The following is a 15468-nucleotide window of genomic DNA, read 5'->3' as shown; positions in this document are numbered from 1 at the left end:
TCTTCTTCTTCTTTTTCTTTCTCATCTTTTTGCATCTTGAAGACTTGACTTCATGAACGAACCCACTTTCCATAACTTCTTGAGTTTGAATCAAATCTTTTGGAGTTTGATACTTGTGAATTTCTTGGATCACCGGCTTCCGATAAGGAATCATTCCTTCAAACGAATCACAAGAACACAAAATATCATCGGTTTGAACTCCAATCGAGCAAAAAACTTTTTCATCTTGAGAATCAACTTGAATCTTCTTATCATGAACTTCAAGAACATCTTCAACAAACTGAAGAGCAAGAACATCATTCGGGTTTTCAATAAGAGAAATGAAATACTTATCAAACAAATCTTTTTCATTTCCTTTCTTCATATCTCTCTCAATCATCAAATTATTGTAAGCTTTAGTCAAGCATTCAATCTTTGAAAGCGGTTGAAAAATCAATCCTCCATGATCATTCTTCAAACCTCCATAAGAAATCAAAGTATCCCATGAAATCATCCTGCTTTTCAATATTAATCCAATAAATTGTTCTAAACCGACTTTGTATTTGACATCGTTAATGATCACAATCCAAAAATCACACTCCAAGTACACCATTTCCACCATGATCACATTAACTTGAAGATTTCTAGAAAGAGAAAGTGATTTTGAATGAGTTTTCTAGAGAGAGAAAGTAAAAATCACCTGAATTCTAGTGAAGAAAATCGAATTATGAGTAGAATCAAAGATGAATTCGATTTCTAGAATCCAAACTCTCTAAACCACGAAGATCCAATATCATAAAATGAATCATTAAATCAAGAAAACCATCAAGGATCAATTCTTGATCAAATCAAGAGCACCCGCTCTGATACCAATTGTAGTGGTGTTGATTATGATGGCATGTGCGGAATTAGAAAAGATCTAGTGAATCATCATGTAAACTCAAGAACACAGGGAGTAAATAAATCTTTGTAAGCTCATATTAGATCTAGAAAGGATATACAAATGGGTTTGTACAAGTTTCTCTCTCTAGTCTAACACTCCAAATGGTTCCTTACATAATGGGAGTCACTCACTTCCTATTTATAGGAAAGACTCAACCCATTTACACATACAAGAAGGTAAGCCTAAAACACCACATCCAAGCATGACTTTGTACCCTAACACCAACTTTTATGAGTTTTAAGAAACTTAAATGTGACTTTTCATATAACTTGAGGACAAGTTACAAAAACACATTTTAGAATCAACTCTTAGATTAAAATGGATTGAAAGCACATAATCAATTAACATTTCTATTAATCTAAGCAACTCATAAGAACAAGATAATTCAAATCAAACTTTTTCATGTAATTAGCCTAATCACTAAACTAATACAAAACATGAATCTATTGATAATTATCTTTGAAATTGGATTAGCATGAACATTACCACATCAAAAACAAGTTTATAAGTCCAAAAACATCTTAGCGTAATGTTCCTAGTCCAATTCTAGCCAAAAAAAACTTAAAAATATGCTGTCTGAGGATCCTACTCGTTGAGTGTATCAACCTACTCGATGAGTATGATGATTTTCTTCATGGAAACGGCGAGTTCATTAGTGGGCTCGGCAAGTCCAGTGCCCAGAAAGCCAGAAAATCGATTTTTTCAGCATTTTTCAGCAATTTGCATCAAGTATAATTGAAAACAAGCCTAGGCTCTGATACGACTGTTGGGTTTTGAGCATTCTAACACTCCTAAGTGTACATGCAACCCTAAATACCTTAGATCTATGTTTTCTCTATTATACATGCAAATATGAACTTTCCAAGGTATTCATCCTAACTAGCATAATATCATTGATTCATATGAATATATTAAGTTAGAATTACATACCTCTTTGATGTAGAATGTCTGCATGAAGCTTGAGTGCCTAGTGCGCCAAGTGTGACACCTCAAATGGTTCACACAACACCAAATACACATGGACTTGAGAGAAATTGGAACCCTTCATAAAATCGGCTAACCCTTTCTACCATCTCATAGTGGCTGATTTTCCCAAGAATATGATCTTTATATAGTGTTACAATTAGGGTAAACCCTAATTGTCATGGCTTTCCATTTCCTTGGATCCATGGGTTCAAATACACCATGGAGCATCTTATGGGTTTTAGCCCAACTTGATAATCGATGGAGCATTAGCCTACTATACAAGTATGGATGATTTACACAATCAACTCATATATTTAATTAGTCTTCTTTTGATCACTTAATTAATCCAAGATTAATTCTTGATCAATACTAATTAAATAATCTTATTAATAAATTAGAACTTATAATATATTAACAAACCTTAAGTGTTATTTCTCTCATTTTAGTCTATCCAAATGCATGATGCCATGCAACCCAAACGGACCATGTCGGGTCGTGTCAAGTATTACCAATTATATTTATGGACTTATACATTAATCCAACAGAAGAACCATTATCCACTCCCGAGGATAGATGATCTCTTTGATCTGTTGCAGGGCGCATCTTGGTTTTCCAAGATAGACTTGAGGTCGGGCTATCATCAGTTCCGGGTCAGAGAGGAGGACGTGGAGAAGACCACGTTTCAGACTCGTTATGAACATTACGAGTTTGTGATGATGCTGTTTGAGCTCACTAACGTGCCAGCAGTATTTATGGACCTGATGAATCGGGTTTGTAGACCGATTCTTGACCGCTCAGTCATTATGTTTATGAGACGAGAAGGATGTATGCCAAGTTCTCAAAGTGTGAGTTTTGGTTACGAGAGGTTCAGTTCCTCATACATCTCGTTAACCAGGAGGGGATATTGGTCGACCCGGCCAAAATTGAGGCAGTCATGCAGTGGGAGGTGCCAAGATGTAACAATTAATGAATGAATAGAAGCCCTAAAATAAATAATTGTATATCAAATGATGGTCTCGTAGAGCTAATTGTCACACTCTAAGAGATTGGGGGTTAAAAGTGTAAAATCTAGACTTAATTTGTAAGTTTTATGGAAGGCAGGGACTAAATGGAAATTATTGGGACTTAAATTGAAGAGATTTTAGAGGCTTGGGGGCTGAATGGTAACATATGGATTTCTGTTGAAAAGAATTTGTAAAAGGAGGGTTAGAAGGGTAAAATATGGATCAGTTTCGAATTAAATTGGAGCTGGAGGGACCATTTTGGTCATCATGGCAAAGTCGTATAAGGAGCCGGTATTTAAAGGTTATGAAACCCTAACCCTAGAGACCCATTGCAGCCGCCAACCCTCTACCACCTTATACCTCACTCATCTCCAGCAGTCGTTCCCTCCTCCGTCGATATTGTTAGCCACAGATAGAGTGACTCCGGCAACAAGCGTGAAGGTCGAGACCATGTCTGCAACCGCAAGGATCGTCACATTCTTCTTCTTCTTCATCTGCCACTGTGGTCATTCACGGTGGCACTTCTTCTCGGATCTTCGGTGTTACACCACAGCCATGACCACCACTTCACTTCAGTGCTCTTTACCGTCGATAGATGTCTTTGTGGCCGCCTTCCAGTGGCGTTGTCTTCTCCGTACACCACCGCAAGGTGGGTGGTTGTGTTTATCTCCGAGCAAGGACGTGTAGGTGTGGGTGGTGTAGTCATTCCTTCGTTGGTGTGGCTGCTTGACCGAGAACCAAAGAGAAACCACTGCCACCACCGTGAGGTGATAGCTGCCATCGCAAAACCATCGCCTACCACCGATGTGGCTGAGTTCGTAGTTCCCAAGCGGGTGTGGATGCTGCTGTATTGTGCTAATTCCGTGTGAGTGTGGGTTCTGTCGAATGGGATCCGTGAAGAACCATCATGGCAGCCGACCATGGTGGTTTCTGCCTCAAAGACAGCCATGGTGGGTGTGTATGTTGTTGTATGGCGTTATTCTCATGTGTATGCGTGTTTTCATTATAGTGAAGCGGTGTTGGGTGTTTATTTGGCCGGAAAAGTCACCACCACCACCGTGAGGTGGTGGCTGCCACCACGTGCCACCGTCGACCACCACAGGTGGTTGTATGTGTGTGTGTCACCACCACCACTATAGGGTGGTGGCTTCCGCTACCGGCCGTGGTGTTGGGTGGCGGTGTACCTCGTTGATGTTGTTTTTTCGTTTGGATGTTTGGATAAGGGACTAAAACCCTAATGGGCCCAAAGAAGCCTTAATGGGCTTAGCGAAACCCTATTGGGCCTAATGAAGTCCTAATTGATATTAATGCCCAAACATGTGTCTAATGGGTCTAATGGACCCTAATTGATCTTAGGAAACCCTAATGGGCTTGAGGACCTAGCTATTGGGCCTATTGGGCTAAGATGGGGTTGGAAACCCTAATTAGGGTTTAGAAAACCCTAATATTGGATTTATGAGCTTGGACTTTGGGACCCACTTTTGAGCCACTGGAATGGAATTGTGTGATTAAGCCCAATCACACCATATGACTTATTTAGAAGAATGACGGACTTAATGGATTAAGTCCTTAATAGGTTGAGTGAGAAACACTTAACCCCAATTGTCATTTTATGAGAAAACCTTAATTTCGCTTGGGTTTATTGTTGGTCCTTGATGATTGGGTTATTAATGGGCCATCCAAGATCAAGCAAATGGACTAGAATAATTAATGGGCTTTGAGGTAAGCCCATATGAGGAGTTGGGCCCAATTTGGAAAATTGGGCCATAGATGGGCCATAATGATTATATAATATTGGACTATTAGACTGTCAAAGGTTGGATTGGAATAAATGGTTGGGCCTTATGGTAAGACCTTGTAAAGGTTGGGCCCAATTTGGAAAATTGGGCCATCTGTTGGGCTTTGACTCATAGTTGACTTTTGTGCCTTTGGATTGGGCAGTGGGCTTGGGTAAAGTTGAGTTAGGGGCAAAGTAGTATTTACCCAAGTATGTATTTATGGTTGTGTGTTGGAACGCAATTATTAATTGGGTGATGTTTTGATATTGACAGTTCGGGAATCTGTCATCCAGCAGCTGAGGTTGGGTCTTCAGGACTTCAGCAGTGTAGGCTTGAGTCTACGTGACTTCAGCAGTGAGAGGTGAGTTACCTTCTAGTAGCGGTGGGTCTACGGCCACAATGCCAACCCACCAGTAGGAGTTGTATGTGTTCAGTTTTGAGCATTCTAACACTCCTAAGTTTACATGCAACCCTAAATACCTTGGATCTATGTTTTCTCTATTATACAAGCAAATAAGAACTTTCCAAGGTATTATCCTAATCTAGCATACAAAACAATAAATATAACAAGATAGAATACATACCTCTTTGATGTAGAAAGTCTTCATGAAGCTTGAGTGCCTAGTGCCTCAAGTGTGACACCTCAAATGGTTCACACAACACCAAATACACTTGGAATAACTTGAGAGAAATTCACAACTCATGAAATCGACTAGCCCTCTCTAGAATGATCCTAGTGGCCGATTTTGGTCAAGAATAAGATGCATATATAGTTAGGGTTACACCATGTAAACCCTAATTGACATTGCCTTTCATTTCCATGATCCATGGGTACAAAAAACACCATGGAGCATCATATGGGTTTTAGCCTAACTAGATAGTCCATGGAGCATTAGCCCACTATATAAATATGGATGATTTGCACAATCAACCCATATATTTAATTAGTCTTCTTTTGATCACTTAATTAATCATAGATTAATTCTTGATCAATACTAATTAAATAATCTTATTATTCTTATTATTAATATACTAGAACTTATAATATATTAATAACCATAAGTGTCTTGTTTCTCTCATTATAGTCTATCCAAATGCATGATGCCATGCAACCCAAATGGACCATGTCGGGTCGGGTCAAGTCTTACCAATTATAGTTATGGACTTAGACATTAATCCAACTGTCTCCCACTTGGATAAGTCTAAAACTATTATTGTGTATGACTTCAAGAACCGACTGGCAATCATAGCTCTCAAAAGCATCTGTCGAACTCTGACCTTGTCGATAATCTCTGACCTTTGTCAATGACTCGTCCATTAGATAAGGGATCATATATTCCTCCATTCTAGATATCATATGGACTGAGACATGGATTATAATCATTCTCTCTGTCCATTTTTTATTTCCCGATTTCCGATTTATGACGACTGACTAATTGAACAAATCAAATCAGTCCTGGCCCGGCCGAGCACTTCCATTTGTCATCATCAAATCATCGAGAGGCCCACAGATATCGCTTTTACCCCGAAGGTAAAAGGAATGGATAAAATTCGACTCATATGGCTTGTTCTACTACTTGTTGAATCACACACAAAGACACGTTTTATAACACCTAGTTACCGAATGCGTTTTCGTGCAATCAATGTACAACCAACTCATAGTAACAACTCATATCTCTAGGTTTGAAGAATAAAATATATTATCGTCTCATGATCACTCGTGATAAAATCCATGAAGTGATTCCAATGAGCGCGGGTTGAATCCAATACTCAGAACTTATGAGCACTCATGAGTGTTGTAGCCCTTTGTCCAACACCTTAGACCTCTACAAGCCAACCCATGACAGTCTTAATTCATATCTACTTCCAACATATGACCGACTGTAGATGGTTTGAATAACTTAGTCATTCATGAAGAACAATCTAGTTATTCTGGAAGTCAAAACATGCAAAATGAAACACAATAATAATGGAATCTAATATGGTCTCAGAACTTATGAATATAAATAAAACACCTTTTATTTATCACCATATGATTATTATACATTATTCATTGTATACTATTTCAGCTATCAACTTTATTCTTGAATTAAAACAATAGTTGTCCCATGCTCCAAGCATGTACGCTATGTTTTCTAAACACTAGTCATGCCATACACCAAGTATGCATACTACGTTTGTCTATGATCTTTACTTTGTGAAATAGATCAATTGAACATAACTCCAATGATCCTCTTTTCACAGTCCCAAATCCTTACTGCAAATGCAAAAATTCCAAATTCATGCGATTTACTGAAATCTATTAGATTCTAAGCTTATATGCATTGATCCTCTTGTAATGATTATGCACAAAGTCACAAGGACATGACAACAAACATTACAAAGTATTACATAGGAGATCAACTCCTTGGAAACATCCTTCTTGCATTAAGTTTCCTTAATCTTACACAGATTGAAAATTCTAACTTTGAAACATTTCCAGATTCATTTTGACTATCACTTCTGAACAAGAGTTGCCTCCTTACAGATTATGTCAATATGGTCCTTCCAGAATTATCACTATACTTCCAACTGCCCTTGAGCACCCAATCTTTGGTAAACCTTAGATTGTCCTCGACAATTGATTAATCCTTTTAGTCATATCCAATTCTAGACCTTTTCCCTTCTTGATGCCCCAGGCATTTGGAAAATTTTAGAAAGGATGAATATATAGCACATGTAATCGATCCTATATTCGAAGCATATGGGACACGATTCATGATATCTCACAAAAAGACTAAACCAGTCTTTTGCTATAACATTTCCATTTCTATTTGCCAAGTTCTCATAATTCAGATTATGAAAAGGGATGTCGTAATCATAATCGAATTTTAGAACGCAAATAATGGACCAATATACAGAATTTCCTTATGTTGAGCCATTCCAACATGAAATTCATATATATATATATATATATATATATATATATATATATATATATATATATATATATATATATATATATATATATATCCTTGACTAAATACGATTAAAACCTCAATCTAAACTTTTAGATTTGAGATGTAGTACAATTTCCTCTCCCTTAATTATAGCAAAACAACTCTTTCCCAATTGAAACTTTTGTTTTCTATAATTAACATTGCTAACTTGCAATACTTATCATAATTATCATGCTCCCACTAACATGATGATTATTAGCATGACACTTATGCTCCCACTAGCTTTGACATGTACTCAGAAATCAGCTGACTTTCTTACCAAAGTTCAGATTTCTGATACTAGATTGTTTTGATAAAACTTTATCAAAATCATACACCTTCCCTTAGATAGCTCATAGGTGTGTCTAAACAATTATGAAGAGGGATGCCGTAATCATAATGGTTAGACCTTTTTGCCACTTCTCACAAGTCCAGGTTAGTGTGCCGGTTAACCACACACGCTCCACTAACGACTTTGAGAATGCAAATATCGCAATTGCTATCTAGCTAAAATCTACTTAGTGAAAGTGTTTCCTCACCATCATTTTCATGAATCGGAGAGAAACCTTATGACACATAGATTTTTATGGTGTATGTGTTCTTATCCATGTGAATTGTCAAAACCATAGTCACGGGACAAGGATAATGACAAATCCAAACTCATATGGATTGAACTCAATCTAATTTCTTGCCATCTGGCAGCACAAGGGTCTGCCATTGCTTCCAAGTTGTTATGCAACCAATTGAGAACTCTAAGAACTCATATGCAAATCCAACTTTAACTGGAATGGGCATAGAATATGTCAACACGATAGGTTATAAACCTCAAGTTGTGTGCTAGTGAAGAACTTCAGGTTCTATTCTTGATTAGTTCATGATACTTTCAAGACCTTAAGACTCCCACTGTCCTCTTGACATATAAGACTTCCTTGTCAGATATTCAAGAGTTAGTGTGGATTCTAATCAGGACAAACACTTTCACAAAATTGGCCTAAGTTGGTCTTTCTTTTATCCAAAACATCACAACTTACCATTCAAATGTAAAAGAGTAGAAAACTTTTACTCTTACATTGCAAAAGTGTTTTAAACCTTCTTTAAGACATGTCACTCAAGTTACAATCTTGGAGTGTGAATCTAAGAATTGTTTTTGGAACGAAATATGAATCATCTTCTTGATTTAACCACTTCAACAATTCATAGCTCTTCTTCTTAGCTATAAGAAGGCACTTAGAGGATGAATTTTAAGGTCTCTAAATCATTAAGATGATCATAAAAACTGATACTAAAGTACTCTTCCATCTTTTCATAGTTGAGAAACCTTTATCCTTCTGCCTAAGTTGATTCTTCTTATTCGCTCTACCTTACATTGAAACTTTTCCAATGTTTTAGAATTATACTTTAGCCTGTAAGTATAACCATATTTACTAAGCTTTAGTAAATTATGACGAATAATCTTATCGATCTTTAGTGCTGGACTTGACCAGTGCACAAGAATGTGTACTCGATCCCTTAGTCCTTCACTTGACTCACACATCCATGTGAACAAGTAATTAGTCTTAATTTTCCAATACTTGAAAGTTCTCATTCATCATGCTATACCCCTTGCATGATTCCAAGTCCCGGTCCAACTGAAACTTGGGTGATGAGAATCTTTCCTTATTTGGTAAATTTAGACATTACCACAAATGAAAGAATCAATTTCATATTTCCACTCTTGCTATTAATGGAATCATATAAGCAACAATTTTTCCTCAAATGTCATTGTAAGGATATTTTAAAATAAATAAAATAAAAAAATTTCTTTTATTTTAAAACTTTGCGGAAAAACTTATCCTTACAATCCATATGAAAACTTGTTGTTATCTATTCCTAAGCAATATCTCATAACTCCTAAGAAGTAGCTCAAGAATCCGATCTTCAAACTACGCGATAGAAATCCATCTACGCGATCAGATTCATCATATTCTTTCTTTAAGTTTCTTCACTTTTCTTTGATTCTTAAAACATCACCATGTGACCCAGTCACATCATGTATCAAGAATCTTAGAATAGAAACTTAGCAGAGTTAGATAGTGGACTTTACCTGAATTAGAGTCAAACTTATTGACTTTAACATCCTTAGGTAAATCTGGCAGCTTCACAACTAATGACCCTTTCCTTGGCAATATAAACATATGGACCCTTTGATAATGGTACACGGGACTATCACAGACTTAGCTTTTCTCTTTACTATTTGGTCAACCGATTTGACTATGGCCGATCCCTTTCCATTGGGAAAAGAGAGCTTTACTGGATATCCAATGTCATCATTGTCAATGTCCATAAAGTTTTAGGAAGATGATCTTAGCAAATAGATATGATCATTAAGGTTCTTGTCATAGTCTATTTCATAGGAGTCCCAAAGGAGCTCACTATGTGACTTAGAAAGTGATTGAACCACTAACTTTCTCAAGACTTTGACACCTAACTCTCCCGGCTTGTCAATATGTGACTACATCTCCAAGATGTGATCACACCTAGACCTTGCCTTGCAAATAGGGCTTGAGTGACCTTGAACTTGTGGGTTAGGGAGAATAATTAGAGGAGGTGAAAGAAGTATGATTTCCGTGGGACATCATCTTCATTTAGGAAAGCTTGTTTCAAGAGATTTGGGAAGATCATAAATGTCTGAACCAGACATCTTTTGGGAGATATTCAAGATAGTTGATCTAAAGTCCTTAATATGACACCCAATATGAAATATTAAGGCTAGGACCCAACAAACTATTTTATAACTTAGAAGAGGGATGCCGTAATCCAAACTATAAAATATTTTGAAGGTAGGTGAATGACGATTCACCAATTTCCACCAAGATAAACGAAATGTATTATTAGGTTTTAATTGGATTTGAAACTCCTAGATCTGTTGAGATTCATTGAACTATTCAATAGCATGTTTCAATCTCGGGTGTGCCCTTCAGGTTTTGTGACAGGGATGCCGAGGATCACAAAACAAGGTGTGAAGTAACCATGCAAATTACTTGGTACCCTTAAGTGTTTACCCCTCAATCGATGTGCCAGTTAACCACACACGCTCCATCGATACTATGATAAACATTAAGTTACCCTTTGCCTACCTTGTTAAATATGAGTTAGTGTGTCGGTTAACCACACACGATCCACTAACCGACTTAAACAAAGCGCAAAGTGTAATTTCATGGATTAGCACCTTATTCACATTTTCCTAAATAACTAAGATTGGGTATTATTAATAGTTTAGTTACTTAGTATTTATCATTAATACTTTTAATGAAGGGAGAATTCTAGTCCTGTCAAACCCGTTCGGCTAACGACCCTCCACCGGTCAAGGAAACAGTGGGTGAGAGTGGACACCCATTAAACTGTCATTTTATAGGCAGTAACCTTATACCCCCCTTATAGACCGGCTTCGTGAATGAGACCTACTAACAGTAAGACTGACTTTACTCTTATATGTATATATATATATATATATATATATATATATATATATATATATATATATATATATATATATATATATATATATATATATATATTAACTTATAATATTATAAAGTATAAGGGTTGAATTTTAACTTTTAAAATTCTAAGGGTTAACTTGGAATTAAAGTATTCATAAGAGAACTTTACAAATTCCAAAACTTGAGGGCAAGTTTTGAAACTATTCAAAACTAATTAATTCCATAACTTATGTGTTTAAAGTAGTTTTAATCCAAAAACTCTTCAAGTTCCATAACTTGAGGACAAGTTATGGAAGACTTTAAACTAATAAAAGAATTAACTTATCTTTATTTTATAACTTATGGAATTAATTAAGGTTGCACATTTTTTATTTATTTTTTATTTAATGAAGAGACTCTTGGTCCTCCATAACTTGAGGACAAGTTATGGAGTCATAAAACCATTTAATTAGAACTAGACTCTTCATTTTGTAACCTTTGCCAACTTTTATGAGTTTTATGAAACTTAAGTGTGACTTTTCATATAACTTGAGGACAAGTTACAAAAACACATTTTAGAATCAACTCTTAGATTGAAATGGATTGAAAACACATAATCAATTAACTTTTCTATTAATCTAAGCAACTCATAAGAACAAGATAATTCAAATCAAACTTTTTCATGTAATTAGCCTAATCACTAAACTAATTCAAAACATGAATCTATTGACAATTATCTTTGAAATTGGATTAGCATGAACATTACCACATCAAAAACAAGTCTATAAGTTCAAAAACAACTTAGGGTAATGTTCCTAGTCCATTTCTAGCCAAAAACCTCAAAAATATGTTGTCTGGGGCTCCTACTCGTCGAGTCCATGAACCTACTCGACGAGTAGGATGATTTTACTCATGGACTCGGCGAGTTCATCAGTGGACTCGGCGAGTCCAGTGCCTAGAAACCCAAAAAATTGAGTTTTTTAGCATTTTTCAGCAATTTGCATCAAGTATAAGAGAAAACAAGCCTTGGCTCTGATACCACTGTTGGGTTTTGAGCATTCTAACACTCCTAAGTGTACATGCAACCCTAAATACCTTGGATCTATGTTTTCTCTATTATACATGCAAATAAGAACTTTCCAAGGTATTATCCTAATCTAGCATACAAAACAATAAATATAACAAGATAGAATACATACCTCTTTGATGTAGAAAGTCTTCATGAAGCTTGAGTGCCTAGTGCCTCAAGTGTGACACCTCAAATGGTTCACACAACACCAAATACACTTGGAATAACTTGAGAGAAATTCACAACTCATGAAATCGGCTAGCCCTCTCTAGAATGATCCTAGTGGCCGATTTTGGTCAAGAATACGATGCATATATAGTTAAGGTTACACCATGTAAACCATAATTGACATGGCCTTTCATTTCCATGATCCATGGGTACAAAAAACACCATGGAGCATCATATGGGTTTTAGCCCAACTAGATAGTCCATGGAGCATTAGCCCATTATATAAGTATGGATGATTTGCACAATGAACCCATATATTTAATTAGTCTTCTTTTGATCACTTAATTAATCATAGATTAATTCTTGATCAATACTAATTAAATAATCTTATTATTCTTATTATTAATATACTAGAACTTATAATATATTAATAACCATAAGTGTCTTATTTCTCTCATTATAGTCTATCCAAATGCATGATGCCATGCAACCCAAATGGACCATGTCGGGTCGGGTCAAGTCTTACCAATTATAGTTATGGACTTAGACATTAATCCAACAGTATGTTAGATGATTGTCTTTGTGATATCATCTAGGTTTGCTACTACCTGATATGTTATATCCTGGCATGATATGTTGTATGTGATAGTAGTAGAGTTCGGTTGTTAGGACCGAAGGGTAGGTTAGAAACCCCAGATATGTCTGACAGTATGTGATGATATGTTTATATGCTGGCATTATATGTTATATGTAATAGTGGTAGTAGGAGGGTAATAGTCCCCAAGTTTGGTTGTTAGGACCGAAGGGTAGTTCGGACACCCCAGATACGTCTAATAGTATGTTTATGTTATGATATATGTGACAGTAGCAGTAGGGGGTGGAATAGTCCCTGAGGGTCGGTTGTTAGGATTGACGGGTAGGTCAGCACCCCAAAATGGCTTGACACGGGTAGTTCAGCACCCCAAAAAGGCTTGACATGGGTAGGTCAGCACCCCAGAATGGCTTGACACGGGTAGGTCGGCACCCCAGAATGGCCATACCGGGTAGGTCGGGCACCCCAGAATTTCCCGGCAGTATGTATGCTTTATGATTGTATGGTACGTGGTATGATGGGGGAACTCACTAATCTTTGTGCTTACGGTTTTCAGTTTTGGTTTCAGTTACTTCGTATTTAAAGGAAAGGAGTCGGCCTGATCGCAGCGCATCACACTATGGTTTTCCGCACATGAGATCGTTGGGATTACACTCCGATATTCTTGTATGATATTATGTTTTGACTATTTCTACTTGGCCTTGACATGACATGATATTATGGATGTTATCTTATACTGCTGGTTTTATAATAACTTATTTAAAAATGAAAATTTTGGCCTTGAATTTTGGGATGTTTCATGAGATCTCCTTCAGATATCAGGAATTTTCTGGGATTGGCAGGGTACTACCAGAGATTTATATGGGATTTATCCAAGATTGCAGTACCCCTCACTTGTCTGAAGAGGAAGGGGGTAGATTAAAGGTGGGGCCCCAAGCAGCAGAGGGCGTTTAAGACCCTCCGACAGCGATTATGTGAGGCTCCAGTTTTGATTCTCCCGGAGGGAGTTGAGGATTTTGTGGTGTTTTGTGATGCATCCATCACAGGTTTGGGGGCATTCCTCATGTAGAGAGGATGAGTGATATCCTACACATTGTGGCAGCTGAAGCCGCATGAGACGAGATATCCTACTCATGATCTAGAGTTGGTAGCGGTGGTATTCGCTTTCAAGATTTGGAGACATTACCTCTATGGGGTCTGCTGTACCATATACACGTATCACAAGAGCCTGAGACACATCATTGATCAGCCGAACCTGAACATGAGACAGCGCATGTGGCTGGATGTAGTCAAGGACTACGACTGCGAGATCCTTTACCACCCCGGTAAAGCGAATGTGGTGGCGGATGCTTTGAGCCGCAAGTCGGATGGGTCTTCCACCCCAACGATATGTATGAAGATAGTGGTGGATTCTCCACTCGTTATTTTGATTAGAGATGCTCAGGTTGACGACATGCGACCAGAGAACTGGAAACTGGAAAGGATCAATGGCGAGAACGCCCGGTTTGTTCAGGATAGTCGGGGATTATTGACCTGATGCGGTCGGGTATGGGTTCCGATGTCTAGTGGGGTTAGACAAACAGTTATGGAGGAGGCTCACAAGTCTCACTTCTCTATTCACTCGAGGGCCACCAGGATGTACCAGTACTTGAGCTTGAGTTGTTGGTGGCCGTGCATGAAGTGAGAAATCACTTGGTACGTCGAGAGGTGCTTGACCTATAGGATGGTCAAGCCCGAACATCAGAGGCCGCATGGCACGCTGCAACCCCTGGAGATTCCCATGTGGAAATGGGAACAAATCACGATGGACTTCATTACCAAGCTGTCGAGGACGGAGGATGGGTTTGAAGCTATATGGGTCATCGTATTGACCAAGAGTGCCCATTTCTTGGCCATACAGGAGAGTTCATCGGCCGACAAATTAGCCGATGTGTATGTCCGTGATATCGTCGCTCGCCACGGGGTTCCGATCTCCATTGTTTCCGACCGAGATGTTAGATTTACCTCCCGTTTCTGGCAGAAGTTCCACGAGGAACTGGGCACGCGGTTGCATTTTAGCACAACATATCATCCGCAGACTGACGGTCAGAGCGAGCGGACCATTCGGACCCTCAAGGACATGTTGTGGGCATGTGTCGTTGACTTCGGTGGGAGCAAGGATTCACACCTACCCCTTGCAGAGTTCGCCTACAATAACCACAACTATTATTTTAGCATTGGCGCTCCGTATTTCGATCTGTTGTATAGGCGGAGATGTCGCACCCCAGTTTGTTCGGGTGAGGTTGGACACAGGGTGATGGGACGGATGGAGGTAGTCTTGCAGACTACCGAGAAGATTCAACAGATTAGACAGCGACTGCAGACCACTTAGAGTCGGCAAAAGAGTTACGCCGATAGACATCGATCTGAATTGGAGTTCCAGGTGGGGGACATGGTATTACTGAAGGTTTCACCCTGAAAGGGTGTGATTCGTCTCAAAAAAAGGGAAAAGTTGGGTCCCCGATACATTAGGCCGTTCAGGATCGTTGTT

The 15468-nt window shown here is 38.0% G+C and overlaps 1 protein-coding gene across 1 annotated transcript in view; it reads right to left on the bottom strand.

The window, feature by feature from the left end:
- Positions 1-601, bottom strand: part of LOC128127816 (uncharacterized) — a 31255-nt gene extending 30654 nt beyond the window's left edge. The window contains exon 1 of the mRNA XM_052766518.1: positions 260-601. Coding sequence (XP_052622478.1) covers positions 260-601 — 342 coding nt within the window. The remainder of the gene's footprint in view (positions 1-259) is intronic.
- Between the last annotated feature and the right edge of the window lie 14867 nt (positions 602-15468).

The sequence above is a fragment of the Lactuca sativa genome, chromosome 8 (assembly GCF_002870075.4).
Source record: "Lactuca sativa cultivar Salinas chromosome 8, Lsat_Salinas_v11, whole genome shotgun sequence".
Classification (NCBI taxonomy): domain Eukaryota; kingdom Viridiplantae; phylum Streptophyta; class Magnoliopsida; order Asterales; family Asteraceae; genus Lactuca; species Lactuca sativa.
The sequence above is the reverse complement of the archived record's forward strand: the minus strand, read 5'-3'. Positions and strand labels throughout refer to the sequence as shown.